Below are 17,512 nucleotides of genomic sequence, written 5' to 3' on the forward strand. Positions count from 1 at the left end.
GTGAGGCACAAGGCTCCACAGTCCCACAGATTCTCACTCCAGCTGTACCATTACCAGTCCTGTGTCATCCTGTTCCATTTCTTCCCAAATCCAGTGTCCTCAGAGCTCCCACATCTTTGCTGTCATCAGACAAAATAGATTTTGAGTCTCCCAGTATCCCCTTTCCATGCTGGTCCTGCATCCCTGTGTTTCCCTGGGGGCTGGAGCAGCAGCCGTAGTTGGACACTTCTTTTTATTTGGGATCAGGATCTGCAGCAACCAACCCTGGGATTTCCCCCAGGCTGCTGAATGTGCTAAAAGTGATTCCCAGGTCCGGATCTCGGTGTTCAGATTTATTCTCCTCCCTGTCCTGTCCTGCTCCCACCCAGTCTGACTCTTACTGGTTCCCAGCAAGGGTCCCAGCTCAGCTGGGATCTGCAGACAGGATTATACAAACAGCTGGGTTGGAATCTTGCTTATCCAAGGGGATCTCAGTTGTTCATCTTGGAACCTCATCCCTGGAAGGTTTTCAATTTTTTATTTCCTTGTTCTTGAGCAGAAAAGACCATTTCCATCATATCCACTCATTTCCATGTTGCATTTATCCATGGAATCATGGAATGATTTGGGTGGGAAAGGGCCTTAAGGATCATCCAGTGCCACCCGTGCCATGGGCAGGGACACCTCCCACTGTCCCAGGCTGCTCCAAGCCCCAATGTCCAGCCTGGCCTTGGGCACTGCCAGGGATCCAGGGGCAGCCACAGCTGCTCTGGGCACCCTGTGCCCTCCCAGCCAGGAATTCCTTCCCAATATCCTATCTACCCCTGTCCTCTTTCGGCTCAAAGCCATTTTTGGAAGAGCCCTTTTCCCCATACCAGCGTGGGTGAGGCGTTCCTTGCTCCCGTTCCCTGAATCCCTGCTCCACAGGGAACGTTGCAGGTTAAGTGCCCTCCTGGTGCTGTGTCCCAGGACGCTGAGGGAGGGATTCCCTGGGATTCCCTGGATTCCCTGGGATTCCCTGGGATACACTGGATTCCCTGGGATACACTCACTCTCTCTGCAGGCAAACAGCTTCCCCTCTTTGGTCACGCTTCAAAGTCCAGGAGGAGGACGTGGCCAATACCTCGGGAGCTGGGGTTCACTGCAGCATTCCCTGGCACATTCCTGGTTTTCTCTCTCCAGCGACTTCGGGGGGTTCAAGGATTGACTCTTTCCTGTCGGAGCAATATTGGACTCACCCAATTTGTCACAAATCCCCTTGGCTTTAAGGCAGTTTAACCCAGGCTGGGATGATCCCTATGGAAGGGGGCACAGGCTGCCGTGTGCCCCGCTCCCTGCAATTCCTTTGGCATTCCTGCTGTGGCTGGGCTCCATGGCCGAGCGCTCCAGCCTCGGGAATCTCACTCCAGGACCACAAAAGGGTTCCCTGACTTTGTTCCCTGCAGTGATTTAGTTACACCAAGGACATTTCCCTCCGAGATTCACCACAGCACACGCAAGGTTTCATTTTTGCCAAGTCAAGAACTCTGTTTTTATTGATCTGGTCCTTGGGCAAGGCCGGGTGTGGCCCTGGCAGCCACGGCAGGTTGGTGTCTGTGTGTCCGTGGGGAGGGAACCACAAACAAGGTGTCACATCCAGAGATGTGGCCAGAAAACGGGGTGGGTTTATTTGAAGCCTTTTTTTTTTTGCTGCTGAAGTAATTTTGTCTTACTGAAAGCAAAAGTGAGTAATCTGAATGATAACTGCAGGCTATTAATTGCATGCACAGGAAGTCATTGATAGGGACAGTTAATGTCCATAGAATCCCAGAATATCCTGACTTGGAAAGGATCCACCAGGATCATGGAAGTCCAGCTCCAAACTTCAACTTTGTGTGTAAATGATGACCTTCAATCCTCTCCCACCCAATACAAGTTTGTTAGAAAATCCTTGTTATTGTTTCCAAGAATTTCTACAGTGTATTTAATAGTTGGCATGACAGATAAAACACCCCAAAGCAAAGTTGGTTTTGTCTTGAGTGAAAGTTATTTTAGTAAGAAATTAAATAGCAAGTTTAACACAGTTTCAGCAAAGAACATTATCAAAAGTACAGTTCTCTTTTTCCTCCTGGGTTGTTTTTTTTTCCTTTAAAGGGAATAATGGCAATAATCTACTTAATCCTGGCCTAAAGAGCTTTTTAAAAACCCTCATTGTCACCACGGAGACAAAGCAGAAGCACCTGAAACATTTTAAAGGAAGTATCAATTCTAACTTGCTGTTTCTTTGTGCTCCCTCCTGCTGTCCCAGGAACCCACCCTTTCCACGGGGATGGAGATGTTCTCGCTGAATTCCCTCAAAGGTAAGACCTGACACAGCCTTGAGTTCCACTTGGGATTTCCCTGTGCTTGGAGGTGGAAGCTGGAGCAGGTGGATGAGGAGTTCATTTGTGTTAGGAGGCAGCTCGGTTGTGTCCCGGTCGGTGCAGCAGGGAGGGAATGTGGCAGGAAAGCTGGGAGCAGGAGGGACAGGGCAGGGTTTCAGGGAAACAGTGGGACTGGGCAGGGGAGGAGCCCTGCAGTGTTGTCCAGACACATTGGACACTTGTTTGCTGTTTAGCTTCAAGTACAGGTTTTTTTCCCCTTTTAATTTTGTCCTCCTAAATATTCCTGTATCCCTTAGTACCAACTCCATGAGCTCTTCCTGCTTGGGATTTGGTCCTTTATTACCTGTCACTGTCACCATGGCTCTTTTCCCTGCCACTGCTTTGCCAACCTTCCTTTCAATCATATTTTGTCCTCAGAAATCCCTCCAGTCACAGTTTTCTGTTTTAACTTGTGGATCTTTCCTGAGCTCTGTTACTTGGTCTTAAAGAAAGTGGATAGAATGGAATAAAACATTCCAGCGCTGGCTGAAGCAGAGGGACCCCTCCCTCCATCCCAGGGAATTCATCCTTTCCCTTGGCACTCAGGAAACCCAACAGTGACCCCAGCACTCCTGTCACTGCCCTGCTCTGAGCCACCAGCACTGGGGGTGCTGCATTTAAACCAAAAATCCCAGGATTCTTCCCAGTCCAGGGCAGGAATTGTGTACGAAATCACTTTAGCTGGGAGCAAAGCCCCTCTCCTCCATCACATCCTGTGAGCGGGGTTGGAGTCTGGGTGGAGAGAAGGAGCTTTCCTGGTGAGGGCTGGTGGTTTGTCGTGGCCAGGCTGGGTTTGGGACTCGGGATGCTCCAGCCCTGGGGATAAAGGAATTCGTTAATGAAACTTGGCTCGTTAACGAGCTGCTGCCTCTGCACAGGCTTGGCTGGAGGGGCTGGTCCAGCCCAGCTCATCCCAGGAGCTGCCAGATCTGGGAGATGGCTCTGGAGATCCTCCTGTCTGTGCTGGTTAACGCTGCTCTCTGCAAAATAAAGATATTTGGAATCGGCGACTTCTGGAATTTTTTAATAAATTGAGTCTTCACTGCTGTTTCTGTGCCCACAAGATAATTTTTATATCATTTTTGGTGACAAACCACCAGCCCTCCTCACCCCTAACTGTTCCTGCACACTGGGCCTGCCTGTCAGCCTCTTCCCCCAGCTTTTCCAGCCCCCTGCCCGTGTGTTTCCAAGGTTTCCCCCAGCTTTTCCAGCCCCCTACCCGTGTGTTTCCAAGTTTCCCCAGCCTGTACTTCACTCGTGTTTGGGTGGCTCTGCTTTGCCCCCGTGGTCTCCAGCCACGGTTCCCATCTCCCTGGGGAGATCTCCCATCTCTCCTGTTGCCTCCTGGGTTCCTTCCTGCATGTCCAGGACTTGAAGCAGCTCCATGGCTGTGGTTAGAATTTGGGTTCCTTCCCTGCTGGACAGTTCATTGCCTCGGCTGGATCTGGGGAGATGCTAAAACCCAGGAATTCTGTCACATTAAGCAGTTTCTCAGTAGATTTGCCTCCCAGCAGGATGAGGGGATGATGCCGTGCTGTTTCCAGCCTCCCTTTCCTTCCAGTCCTCCTCGAAGCTTTTGTTTCCAAACCACCTCCATTTATTTCTGAATAAATAGTAAAAATTACAGTAAAAAAATAAAAAGAATAGTTTGTGCAACGTGCTGTCACAAGATTAACACAGGATTAATTCCCTTAAATGGAATGAGTTGTTTTCCTTTTTAGTGGTTTGGATGATCTTTGGATGATTTTTGAATGAACAATCAGTTTTGAATGATTTTTCCCATTTTAGTGGACCAATCTCTTAAAATTTGTAATCTGAGTGCCAGAATAACTTCATGTCTTTCAAAAAGAAGTGCATTTTTTTTTGGTCATTTGGTGCTGTTTCAAGATCTGGGTTTGTGTTTCCATTTGGGGTTTTGTTAAGTACAAGAACCTACAAAGACAAATTAGCAGCTAATTCAGAGGTTCTAAAAAGTGAGTACAGGAAAAGGCAAACTTAGTGTAATAAGACTTTTCTTTAGAGTTCAACTCTTCCAATGTTGGGGGTTTTTTCTACAGGGTTTTTATTCAATAACTTTATTCTTCTTGAACCTCTTCTCATGGAGCCCAGGCTTTGTAAAACTGAACTGTGCCATCATATCAGTCACTACTTTTTGTCTTTTTGAAGTTTTCTCTTTCTGACTTCAAAAGTAACAAAACCCACTTAAAATTTTTTAAAAACTCATTTTGCATCATGATGCTTAACCAGCCATTCATGTTCATTTTCACTTTACACACAAAATACTCAATAATAAAGTTTTGACATAAAAATGAGACCCTGGTTTAAAGAAACACAAAACTTAATGGTAGTCCCAGTACAGCCAGGGCCAATATAGATTAATTGCTTAGAAAAAATAGTTCAGATTTAAATAAACAAATAAACAATCCTGTAGGGTTGGAATTTGAACCAGCTCTACAGCCTTAAGAATTCTATACCTGGATATGAAATAATTCATGTAGAACTGAGTAACAGAAGGACTTGGAGTTGGGAGAAGTGGGGAAGGGCTGACTTATTTTATAAAGGTTATAAGATCTTTATCAAGATTTTTAGATCTTTACAGATTTAAGATTTGATAAATATGTAAGATTTTAAGATATTTAGAAAGACTCATTTTAAAAGCTTATAAAGATTTTAAGTTTTTTTAGTGTTTATCTCAAATATTAGCAAATAATGGGCTGCAGGATGAACGACTTGGTTTTTAGGAATATGCACTTGGCCATGACTTGCCTGGTCTGTGTGTGTGTTGGGGTGTGTGGAGCTGGAAACAATCCCCAAAGGAGTTTCAGGATTTCTCCTTGGAGTCATACCTGGGGTCACTTGTGTGGAACCATCCCAGATCTGGCTTTGCCTGGAGGTGGAAGGATTGAGAGGAAAAGGTGTGGGAGGAAACCCAGCCCAGGGAGATGCTGCTGAAAGCAGGAAAATACTGTGTGTTTGTTTTCCCTCTCATCAGGGAAGATTCATAGCGATCCTCAAATCCAGGGACCCGCCAGGATGCAGGGAGAGGCACCGCCGGGATCTGGGAGCAAACCCGCCCCGTCCCTGTGGTGCCGGCTCGGGGACAGGGAAACGGCCCCGGGCTGGGGCCGGGCCCCGCGGGCCTCCCGCCGGAGCTCGGGGCCGGGGCCGGGGCAGGGCCGGGGCCGGGGCAGGGCCGCACAGCTCCCGCCAGGGCCGGACAATGGCTCTGTGCGCCCCGCAGCTCCCCGGCCCGAACTCCCTGCGCTCCCAGGGCTCCGGAGCCCCGGCAATGCCGCGGCCGCGGGGCTCCGGCCGCGGGCACCACAGCAGCTCTTCCTCCCTCGCCTCCTTTTCCCCCTTTCCCTTCTTTTCCCTCTCCCATCTCCTCCCTTTCCCCTCACCTTTTCCCCTCTCCGTCGTCTTTCCCACTCCTTTTCCTTCTCCTTTCCGCTCTTCTTTTCCTTTCCCCTCTCGTCCTTTCCCCCCCTTTTCCCTCTGCTTCCCTCGCCATTCCCGGTGGGACGCGAGGCCCGGCTCTCCCGGCTCTCCCGGGCCGCTCTCGGTCCTCCCGCCCGCCGGGGGGCGCCACCGCGCGCGGCCCCTGCGCTGCCCGCGGGCGCGGGGCGGCCCAAGATGGCGGCGCTGGGGCTGCTGCTGCAGGCGGCGGGGCCGCTGCGCCTCTGCCGCGGCCCCCGCGGGCCCTGCGCGGCCACCCGCGGGCTCTGCTCGGTCCCCCGCGGGCCCGCCGAGCCCCGCCGGGACGAGGAGGAGGAGGAGGAGCCCGAGGCAGCGCAGGGTGAGCAGCGGAGCCGGCCGGCTCTCGGCGCCCCGCGCGGCGCTCGCGCAGCGGAAGGGAGGGGCGAGCCCGGGCCCGCGGCGGGGCGGGGGAGCCGCCACATCCCTCCCTCCCTCCATCCCTCCTTTCCTTCCCGCGGCTCTGCCGGGACCGGGATGCGCGGCCAGGGAGAGGAGCCGCCGAGCTGCGCAGGTACCGGGGGGCGCCGGGGGGGACCGCGGAGCTGCTTTGTGGCCGCCCCGGCAGCCCTTTGTTGGCCGGAGTTGGGTTTCCCCGGTGATTCCCCTCAAGGTCGCCGAGCCGGGCCTGGGCGAAACTCCGGCCGCCTCCCGTCGCTGACGCGAGAGGAAAATCCCCCGTGGAGATGTGTCAGGGAAAGGGGATGGGTTGCGAAGCGCTCGGGCGGCGCCGGGCAGCGCGGGCCGTTAGGGCCGTTCCCCGCCTCTCCGTGCGCGGGATCCCGCTGGATCCACCTGGAGAGCCCGGGAAACGCCGATGGAGACACCGACAGCTCTGGAGCATCCGGCCTTCGGTACTGCAGCGTCCCTAAAGCCGGCCAGGGGTGATGTCTCTGGCCAGAGCCTGGAAGATTTTCCCCGTTTGGCTGTCAGTGGTGCGTGGGCCCAGGTGGGAAGGTGAATGCCTTCCCGCTGCTCGGAATCGTCACTGCTGTGAAAGAATGTTTAAAACTCGGGTCTGATGTCACGTTTTGAATCGCTTTTTGTTGGATTGTGGAGTGTGGAGAGCACTTGGAGCTTAGAGAGATGCGAGTGCTTTTGTGCCAGAGGTTGTGACTTGAACCATTTTCCCTTGAAAATCACTGTTTTGGTTTCAGTTTTCTTTCGTGGGCTGCGTTTTGGAAATTTGCGGTATTGTTACAATAGAACTTTTTCCTTTTTCTCAATCCTCATCCTTCTGTGTTCTTTCCCACTCTCCAGCACTTTTAAAGTTATTATTTTCTCTGTAATTTCAGGATTCTTTGGGTCTTGGTTCCATTTGCCTTTCAGAAGCTGCTGAGCTTTAATTTGGAGTTCATAGTGGGATGGTCTTTTAATTGTTACATTCAAGCTGTTCAACAGAGCAGATTAACTCCCTGCTAAAGCAGGTGCTGAGCCACCCCAAATTATTGTTTAATGAGCTGCTTCAGGTGTTGCCTGAGAAAAGGAATAAACCAGGATTTTTTTTTTCTTTCCTTTTTTGTATTTCGTCCGTCAGCACTTTTTTGTAATGTGTTTTCAGGCAGTGCCCGAGTACTTTTATTTTTGGTCTTCAGTTCACTCGCCCTCCCAGTTTATGTGGTGGATTGACCATGAAAGGCTCTTGAGATGGGAGTGTGGTGATACTGGGATTGTTTCCAATAATGGATTTGTTTTGGATGAACAAATAAAAGCCCTCAGGGTCTCGTGAACCTGCCCTACCTGTCCAGCTGCTACTTGAGCACGTGGAGATCATGAATGTCATTTGAAAAACCTCTTTCTGAGATCGGTTCTTCACCCTCAGCTTGTGGGCTGATGTCTCCTTAGCCGTCCTCGTTTGGCTGCTTTGTTATTAGCCTTGGATACAAATACGGAAAAATCCACCCGGACGCGAGGCCAGCTTCAAAAAGTCACTGGTAGATCCGTGTTGTTGTCTGAGGCTTCACTTTTTTGGCTTAGACAGTGGGATTTGGGCAGCTCAGTCACTTCCCCTCGTTCCCGAGGCTGACGTGCCCTTGCCCTCGGGTTTGCTCCAGGAACCCTCCTCTGTCACTAATTAAATTTGTCCTGTAGAACCAGAGCAGAATTTGGGCTGGGCTGGAGCTCTGGATCCCTTCCTGGAGCAGGGCAGGTTCCTGATCAGCCCCAGTGGCTCCGAGGGGGAGCTTGGCCACTGCTCCTTCTCCTCAGCTGATCCCACTTGCTTTTGGAGGGACCTGCTCAGTTTTCCTGGTTTTTAAGCTCTTGTTCAGCCAGGAGCTGTGTGTGGGTTTTAGTCCGTGTGTGTTGAAAGGGGCCGTGGTCAGGATGGCTGGGGATGGTTTAAAACCCCCGGAATTCCCCAAAAAGCCATGTTTTGGTGTACTCGAAGCTAAGCTGCCAGGTGGAACTTTCTGTGTCTCCCTCCATCTCTGCAGTGGAACATGTCTGGGCTAATTCCTTGTGAAATGGATATTGTGGACCCACAGGGCTTTTTTTCTTTTTTGGGCATTTTTGATGTGTTGGAAACACTTTCGGGTTTATTACTTGAATTTGTTATATCTTGAGGACTTTTGTCATTGCTGGCTTGTCCTTGGTGCTAATTTGTTGCTTTTCCAGGGAGCAGAATTGGAGAGAAGAGAGAAACTAATGTATCTCCTCTGTCCTCCTTGAACAGGACTTTGGGCTGTTTGGTTTGTGCTCTCGTACAGGAGTGTTTTCACTCAGATTTGTTGGGGTTTGTAGGAGGCTGGGCCACTCCAGCTGGGTGGTTTGTTGGTTTTGGGGTTTGGTTTTTGTGTTTTTCAGTGTAGCTTGGAATTATCCTGGACTTTCACAATTGAATTAACCTAAAGTGCTCACTGGCTTTGAGGAACTTTAATTAGTTAATTGGCTTCTTTGATAGCCCCACCCTGACTTGTCTGCTCTCCAAGACAGGCTTTTAATATTCCTCCGTGATCTCAGAGCTGTTTGGGTGTCATGTGTGGCTCAGTTTTGGGAGTATTGAGCTGTACTCCTTGTGCTCCCACTGACACAATTCCCACCCAAACATCCACTCTCAGCTGTGACAGAACTGAGACACTCCTTGGAGGAAGATGCTGAGAAATCTGATTTGGCAGGGAAGGGAACATTCTGCAAATCCAGTTCTGCAGTTTGGGGTTGTTTCTTTAAAAGCTCCGAGGGAGGGATGGCTTCCTGCAGGATAAGATCCGTTCAGCTCTGGGATTGGGGCAGGAATGGGCTGAAGGTGATCCATCAGCCCCTGACACAGTCAGAATGTGCTGCTGGATGTGGCGTTGTCAGCTGGGGAGAAAACATTGCACCTTGTTGGGAATTCTAAGCCTGAGCTGTCACCAGAACTGGGCTTTGTTAGTCAGAGATCCTATTTTCCCCTCTAGAGCAGATTAAATATCTAGTCTTCACTGAGGAGTCACCTTAGAATGTGAGAAACTGCCTCGGTCATAGGTAATTGGAGTTGGGGGGGTATTAAAAATGTGCTTCTTGCACCTCCTATCACAGAATTTCCCAGGTTATTGTTTTTGAAAGAGGAAACAGCTGGAAGCCAAATAACCATGCTGGTGCTGGAGATTTGCTTTCTGCTTTTCTTTTTTTATTAAGTGAATTGAATGGTGCATTTGGGACTTGTGTTACTGCTCCTCCCTCCGTTTGTCCCACCACTGTGGAACGGAATAGAACTGTGGAGTGCCAAAATCTTGGATGCTTTTCCAGTTTTCCTGAGCAGGCCAAAGTCTGAATATAGAGAAACTTGCTTGAGTAGATAGAAATAGCACATTTGCTGTATAATTACACAAAATTGGCTCGTAGTTTTTTGTTAGGCTGAGACCATTTTCCTGCTCCCTTGGCCAATATGTAGAAGGTAATTCATGGACAAATTGTGGTCATAAATCACAGTAATTCCTGCAATTCCCCTGGAGTTATCCAAGGCTACTGAAAGCATTTCTCAAGATCCAGGTGGTTCTTCTATGGTTTGCAAGACGAAGTTTCAAAACTGAGTGTCACCAGTGAATCTTCTGTGCTGAGCTGTGGATCAGCCTGCTGGGTTTTGCCAGAGAGGGTGATGGGATCAGCAGTGGCTTTTTGTTCTCCGTTAGCCAAGTGTCCCCAGGCTGACAGTGTCAGGCCTCCAGAGGCCTGACAGCAGAACTCTGCCTTCTCTAAATCTCCCATGGTTTCCCAGTTGCTCAGCTTCCAGCTGGGCCCTCCTAGGACATCATCATGATGAGCAGCTTCTTGGAGAGCATCTCTTCCATGTGCCTGTGTGACAGAGCCTCTCCTAAATTCTTCTTGCCTTGAACATCTTGGGAAGTGTCCAAGGCCAGGTTGGCTGGGCTTGGAGCAACCTGGTCTAGTGGAAGGTGTCCCTGCCCATTTGTTAAATAAATGAATGGAAGATCTTAAAGGATCTTTCCAACCCAAACCATTCTGGGATTCTCTGCAGTTCCTCTGTGTCTTCATGACAGCAGCTCCAGAATCAGTTTCCAGCAGAACACGGTGATGCTTGGTGATGCTCTGACTGTTGGCTCCTCATTTCTCCTTGGATTTGGTGGCTCAGTCAGAACTTCTGGTTTCTGGTGGTACCAGTGATCTCTGTGGTGGCTTCTGATTCATTGCTGAAACATGCCCTGAATTCCTGCAGGGGGTTCAGAAACCCTCCAAAAGGGAATGCTCACCCCCAGGGTGGTCTGCAGGGAGGTCACCCAAGTCCTGACTGCCCGGGGAGTTTGTGTGGGATAAGGCTGAGTGTGGGATGAGCTGTGCTTGCTGCTGCAGAGCAGGAGACCCCATCCCTCTCCCTGTTCCCTTGTGCTGCTTTTGGTCCCTGCAGGACTGTGCTGGCTGATTCACTTGTGAGCCCAGCAAAAACGTGTGTGTTCCCTTTTCCTGCCTTGGTTTTCTGTGGGATTAGGGCTGCAGGTCGTCTCCCTGCACATCTGGGTTAGTGGGGGTGTTGGAGCCTGGGAGAAGGGGCAGCTGCCCCTCTCCTCACCGGGGAGCTGTGCCACCTCTCTGTGAGGTGTAGGAACATCCAGAATTGTTATCCCATTGATCTGATCTCACTGGACGTGCTGCTGGAAGAAGAGGCCCTTCCCAGTGCTGGCCATGGCAGTGATGCAGGTGAGAGGAGCTGGAGCAGCTCCCTCACTGCTGAAACTGCTGGAGGTGGTCAGGGAGGAGACTGACCTGGGACGTGGGTGTGACATGGCTCTGTTGGGGGCAGTGGGATTTTATTACTGTTGTTTTTTTAAATGAGTGATTTGATCTGATCATCAGCATCCCCTCCCTGCTGTACCCTGAGCAGCATTTCCCTGTGGGGGCCAGGGCCAGTACCACCTGTCCTCTGTCCTGCTGCCTCTGGGGCTGCTGCGTCTCCAAACACTGTTGGCAAACCTCTTTCCAGGGATTCTCCAAGCAATTCAGATTAAACCACATTCCCAGGCTCTAATCCAGCCGTCCCAGTCATTTCAGGATGAAGTCCTCAGGCATTTTTTCATGTTTCTACTGCTGGCTGGATCTAATGTGTAACTTGTGAGACCCTGGATTTAACCTGTGGCTGGGGGGGGACGTTGCAAACGCCCAAACTGTTCAAAGTTGTTATTGCTCAGTTGGGTTTTGATACTGAGGAATAACAAACAGAGCTGGTGAGGAAAGGCCCTGGGGGTGCTGTGCCAGCGGCTGGACACGAGCCCAGCTGTGCCCAGGTGGGCAAGAGGCCGATGGCCCCTGGGCTGTGCCAGCCCCAGTGTGGGCAGAGCCCCAGGGCAGGGACTGTCCCCTGTGCTGGCCCTGCTGAGGGACCCCCTGGAATCCTGGGGGCAGCTCTGGGTCCCTCCTGACAGGAGAAACCTTGAGGGCTGGAGCATGTCCAGGGCAGGGAACGGAGCTGGGAAGGGGCTGGAGCCCCAGGAGTGGCTGAGGGAGCTGGGAAAGGGGCTCAGCCTGGAGCAAAGGAGGCTCAGGGGGGACCCTGTGGCTCTGCACAAGTCCCTGACAGGAGGGGGCAGCCGGGGGGGTCGGGCTCTGCTTGCAGGGAACAGGGACAGGAGGAGAGGGAACGGCCTCAGGCTGGGCCAGGGCAGGCTCAGGGTGGATATTGGGGAAATTCCTCCTGGAGAGGGTGGTGAGGCCTTGGCAGGGGCTGCCCAGGGAGGTTTGGAGTGCCCACCCCTGGAGGTCTCCAAGGAACACCTGGAGGTGGCACTCAGTGCTCTGGGCTGGGGACAAGGTGGGGATGGGGCACAGGCTGGATTTGATGATCCTGGAGGTCTGTCCCAGCCTCAGGGATCCAGGACCTTGCTGGTGCCTGGAGATGCTGTAGGTGAACACCGGACCCTCTGCCTGCCCTCCGAGCGCGGCTCTCCTGGAGCCGCAGGGAGCCGGTGTTGGAACGCGCCTCTGAACGCGACTGCACAGCAATTGGGAGACATTTAGTTCCTCTTTGGTTTTTTTTCCAGATTCCAGAGACTTACTAAAGGAATTTCCACAGCCTAAAAACTTGCTCAACAGCGTGATTGGCCGAGCCCTGGGCATTTCCCATGCAAGGGACAAGCTGGTTTACATCCACACTAATGGGCCAAGGAAAAAGGTAATCCCGTGCTGCCGGAGGGGTGTTGGACATAGAGTGGGAAGGGAGCCACGGAACTGCTAATCCTGGAAGTAACTTTCCTAGAGAAAATCATAGAAGAGTTTTAATTCCACATAAAAGTTTCAAACAAGAAATATTCTCACTTCTTCCTATTTTTCCTGATCTCCATATGCTTTAAAGGTGTATAAACAGGTGGGCTGTTCTTCTTTTTGTGTGGATATTTTTCTTTTAAGTGACTTGTTGTATCTGGCCTTTCTCACCAGAAAGACACAGAGTCTGTGCTTAAATGTGCTTAAAGGTGTCCTACTACCTTAGAAAATTAAGATTTAAAAGCTGTATTCTAGCCCTTAGGAACCCTAGATTTGATTGTGGATTCCAATAGAAAAAATTCTGAAGCCAAAAATGTCCAATTGCAACCGGAAAAGAGGAGTTTGTTTGCAATGGAGGGAGGCTTCTAATAGTATTTAAGAGCAGGGTGAAATACAGCCTGTTTATTAAATGAAGTGGAGGAATCCCAAGCAAACAGTTTTCCAGGTAGTTTGAGCTGTCACTTGGATGCCAGAGGCCCAGATCCGGGTCTGGGCTATGAACTGAGCAGGAATTCTTACCTAATGGTGCTCTATGGTCAAGGTTTTGCCTCTTCCTGTCACACCAGCTCTCATTCCAGAGCTGAAAGCCCTTTCCAGCTGAAGTTTAACTGTAACCTACATTCCAGGAAAAGACTCAGTTCTGATGGATTAACATTTTCCAATAACATTCTGTCTAAAATTTCCCAGACAGTTTTTATTGCCACATCCTTCTTAAGCATCCCTGGATTTTAGGGGATACATTAGTAATGTTACTTCAGAGTTCTTCATTATTTGTGTTTGTTTTTCTTGCTCTTTCTCAAGCAGTAGTGCAGTTTCCTAACTTAAATTTTGGAATACCATAGCCAGTGCCTCATCCCTAAAATTTGGAATACCCCAGGCAGTGCCTCATCTCTTCAGTTTGTGTAATTGGTTCCCATTCTTGCCAGCACTTAAATAGATTAATGTGCAGAGTAACTTCAGATTAAAACAAAAAACTAAACCAGGAAAACAATAAGGGAGATAAAGGAGCCCTGGGAAAAAAATGAGGGTTGGCTCACAAAGAAAAACAAGCCAGCAGATGTGGGCAGAAGGACAGGTGAGAGCCTGGAGAGCTTTTGTTGGATGTGAACAGGGGGTTTGTGAGCACTTGGCCTTCTGAGACACCTTTTTTCCCAGCAGGTCTGTGCTTTCCAGGCAGAGCCCCAAGGCAAAATCCATAGTAATTCCCTGCAGAGAGCCAGGTTCAGGGGCAGGAAGGCAGCCAGCCAGGTGCTGGAGAGTCAGGAGCCTGTGCTCCAGCCTTGGAGGCTGGGCTTCCCCAGTGGATCCATCCATTGCTGCCTTTCATCTGTGCTGCAGAAGCAGGAGAGAATTCCTTAGGCATTTCCCTCCTGGAGCCTTGTGGCATCTGCAGGGCCAGCAGCTGAGCGAGCTCTTGATTTGGAGCACTTCTTTGAAGAGGGCAGGCTTCATCTTTCAGCATTCTCTGCAGGTTTTTAGTGCTCCCATCCAGGAGGATGCTCCCATGCAGGAGCTGTGGTGGGGCTGTGGTTCTGCCAGTGCTTGTGTTGTGCTGGAGCTGGGTGCTCCTGTGCCCACTGAGTGCTGGAGTGCCTGGGAGCTGAGGCAACCCTGTGCTGCTTCCATGACAGTGAGGAAGACAGTTGGGAAGATTTCCTTGCTGTTGCAGCTGGAAGCTGTTGGAGAGGGGATCTTGCTCCGGGGCACACTTTGGTGTGCTGCAGAGTGCAGAGGGACAGCCCTGGAATGGAATTGTTCCTGTAATGACCTCCTGGCATTTATCCCTCGGTGCTGACACGCTGTGACACCACAGCCCATGCTGGACCTCAGCCCTGCAGCTCCTGTGGGGCTGTGGCACCTCTGTGCCCTGCTCAGCCTTTTCCTTCAGTGCTCCTGGAGCGGAGCTTCCCGTGAAGGGACCAGACAACACTTTGTTCACAGTTTTCTTCTGTGTTTCTCTTCTTTGCCTGGAGTGCAGAGATGGTTGGAGTGGGTGTGCTCTGGTGGAGGGGAGAGCTTGCCCTGGCTCATTCTCTGGTTCTCCTTGTCTTTCAGAAAGTCACTCTCCACATAAAGTGGCCGAAGAATGTGGAAGTGGAGGGCTATGGGACCAAGAAGATCGATGCGGAGCGGCAGGCGGCGGCTGCAGCGTGTCAGCTCTTCAAGGTGAGCTCTGCTGCTGCTCGGCTGGCCTGACACACCCTGCAGTGTGCAGCCAGCCTGGCCTGGTGATGGGAACTCTTTCATCTCTCTTTGCCTGTGCATTCCCCTTGGTTGGCCCCTCTGTTAGTCAGGGGTAGAGGGTGAAGTCTTGAGTCTGAATCCATTTGAGCTTAAAATCCCGCTTGCTTCAGGTAGTCCTGGTCTTTGTTCCTTTTGTCCTGGACCTTAATCAGCTCCTTAGTCCCAGCATCTACAGTGAGTAGAGCATCCCTCAGGTGGGTTTGCTGGTCACTTACTCCCACTTCTGCCAGCACAGCTGGGTGTGTTTGCAGCTGTAGGACCTTCAGAGCCTCCTGTTTCCTCTTCATCAAAGCCAGCGTGGCAATTACATGTTGTGTTTTGCTGTTACTCTGACAGTTATGCTTTGTTTGGCACTTATTTATGGCTAGAAATGGGTGTGTGCAGCCAGTATCAAACAGGCACAGTAAAACTCTGAAGGTCGCTCTCGACGGTGTTTTATAGCTGAGAAAAAGATGCAGTTTTATCTCCAGCTCTGCCCCTGGCTGTTATGTGTTACCTTGAGCAAGTGAGACTGATTTGAGAGTTTCCCATTGATCTGTGTGTAGAATGGGAACAGGGATATCTCTCTGCTCAGGAGAAGATGCTGTGCATGCTCTGACAGTGAGACAGGTTTTGGTTTGCTTGTAGATCAGAATGCTCTGTGAGGAAATAACCAGTTTTCAGAAATTCAGGAAGACAGTGTGAAAACTCAGCTTCCTCAGCTGCTCAAGCTGGTCCTCTAATCCTGGAATCAGCAAAACTTGTTTCACTCACTGACTTGATTCCACCTCACGCAGTCAGCATTCACTGGGAACACATCCTGGTTTTATCCTCCCTAGTCCAGTGTTGTTCCCTGCTTTCTTTGAGAGCCTGGAAGTTTTCAAAGGAAACTTCAAAGAAAAATACCCTATTGACACATTTTCCCCAAATTTTGGAAATGGCTGAAGTGTACTTTAGTTTAGAGCTTAAACCAAAACCCAGGCCCCTGAAACCACAGATTGAACATGCAAAGCTTTCTTTGCCAGCTAAACTGGAAGCTGGCAGAAGACCCTTGTGATGGAGGCCTTGTGTGATCACAGCTATAGAAAGAGCTACAAATGCTGCTTTAAAAAGCCATCAGTTCAAGAAAATTAATAGCATCTATTTAGTGCAGAGAGTGAGTACAGAGGCTTTGAGTAGAGCAGCAAGCCAGGTGAACTTTGGTGTCTCAGGCACTCCCACAGCACAAAATAATACAGCTTTTTGTAGTACAGGCCCGTTAAGGCCATTAAAAGGTCTAAAGCTGTAACTTCTAATTTATGAAAATTAAAGCTAGAACTTACTGCAGCAGTCTGGTAAGAAATGGTGTGTGCTGCACTCCAGATATGTCTGGAGCTTCCTGCAAGGTTCAGTCCTAAATGGTGATGGTAGGAGAGTGTTTAATTACTGCAGGCCTGCTTCAGAATCTGCCAGGTTAGGGACATTTTCCTGCTGCTTGTACAAAAAACTCTTCCTGGGAAATGAAAGATGAACCATTCCCTGAATTCTCATCCTGTGTTATCCCAGATTATGCCAGTTCAGACTAGCCTTCCCAAAAAGATGCATTTCCTGCTCTGAGGGTGATTTCAAAACTTGAGGGTTCTAAATATAGCCAAGAGTTTGTAAAACCCCAATAAATCCTGGCCCACCCTTTCTAAGGAGCTGTGTGGGGCTGAGAGGCATGCCCTGGGAAGGGAGGGCAGGGACCAGATTCCCGTTGGTACAGAACAGTGGCGGGGGAAAGTTCGGAGTTCCTGAAAGTGCCTTTCCTCGCTCTCTCTCTGCGTGGGGAGGGAGAGGAGGGGACCACTCCTGCCCCACTGTCCCCAGCAGGATGTGGGTTCCCAGAGCTGCAGAGGGGTGTTCCCAGAGCTGCAGAGGGGTGTTCCCAGAGCTGCCCCTGTCTCCTGCAGGGCTGGGGCTTGCTGGGCCCCCGGAACGAGCTCTTCGATGCGGCCAAGTACCGGCTGCTGGCCGACCAGCTGGGCTGTCCCGACGAGCGCTGGTGCTCCGAGGGCAAGTGGCGCTCCAAGTCCGGCCCCTCCCTCGCTGACCTGTCCACCTGCTGGCGCCGCATGGAGCCCGATGATGCCATCCAGCCCATGGAGCAGGGCAGGATGCCCAAAGCCATGAGGAGAGAGGAGCTGGAGGAAGGGGAGCTGGAGGAGGGGGAGCTGGAGGAAGGAGAGCTGGAGGAGGAGGCGATCGATGTCTCGGATTACCTGCCCATGGCACACCAGGATGCCCGGACCCCAGGCAGAGACGCCAGGTGGGTCTGGCTGGGAATGCTGAGCCAGGGCAGAGGGAAGGGAGGGTTTTCCTGTAGCTGGGGGGGGCCTGGAGATGGGCCAGAGGAATACTGGGGCAGCCTGGTCTTGTACCTGGCTGCCATCCAGGGAATGCATAGACTTCTTCTCTGCAGCTCTGCCCTCTGGAGAGACTGCTGCCAGTCTTGTTAGCTGCCTTATTCTTCTGTGCCTAAGGACATTTCCATCCCCAGAAGTGGTGCATGTGCAGTTACACCAGGTTTTGACCACCCTGGTTTTGAGGGCAGTGCTAAATATGCTCCTTTTCATCCCCTGCTTGAAGCTGCCTGCTTGACTTTATGAGCACAGATCTTGGATTTCTAATAGGCAGCAGGAGCAAGATCTGTAAGAGATGTAGGTGATGGTGGTTATTTCAGTGATGGGGTTTTTTATTCAGAATTATTTATTAATTAAATCTGT

At 50.8% G+C, this 17,512-nt stretch overlaps 1 protein-coding gene across 3 annotated transcripts in view; it reads left to right on the top strand.

Moving 5' to 3' along the window:
• Positions 1-17,512, top strand: part of DHX30 (DExH-box helicase 30) — a 30,073-nt gene that overhangs the window by 1,115 nt on the left and 11,446 nt on the right. The window contains exons 2-5 of one of the 3 annotated variants that reach the window (XM_082298280.1): positions 2,267-2,318; positions 12,326-12,456; positions 14,601-14,711; positions 16,700-17,055. In XM_082298280.1, the coding sequence (XP_082154406.1) occupies positions 2,288-2,318; positions 12,326-12,456; positions 14,601-14,711; positions 16,700-17,055 (629 nt within the window). In that variant the 5' untranslated portion in view covers positions 2,267-2,287. Of the gene's footprint in view, positions 1-2,266; positions 2,319-6,006; positions 6,178-6,250; positions 6,370-12,325; positions 12,457-14,600; positions 14,712-16,699; positions 17,056-17,512 lie in introns of those variants that run through there. The other 2 variants (XM_082298278.1, XM_082298279.1) reach the window with 2 other exon arrangements.

This window comes from Coloeus monedula (assembly GCF_965178545.1).
Source record: "Coloeus monedula genome assembly, chromosome: 1".
Classification (NCBI taxonomy): domain Eukaryota; kingdom Metazoa; phylum Chordata; class Aves; order Passeriformes; family Corvidae; genus Coloeus; species Coloeus monedula.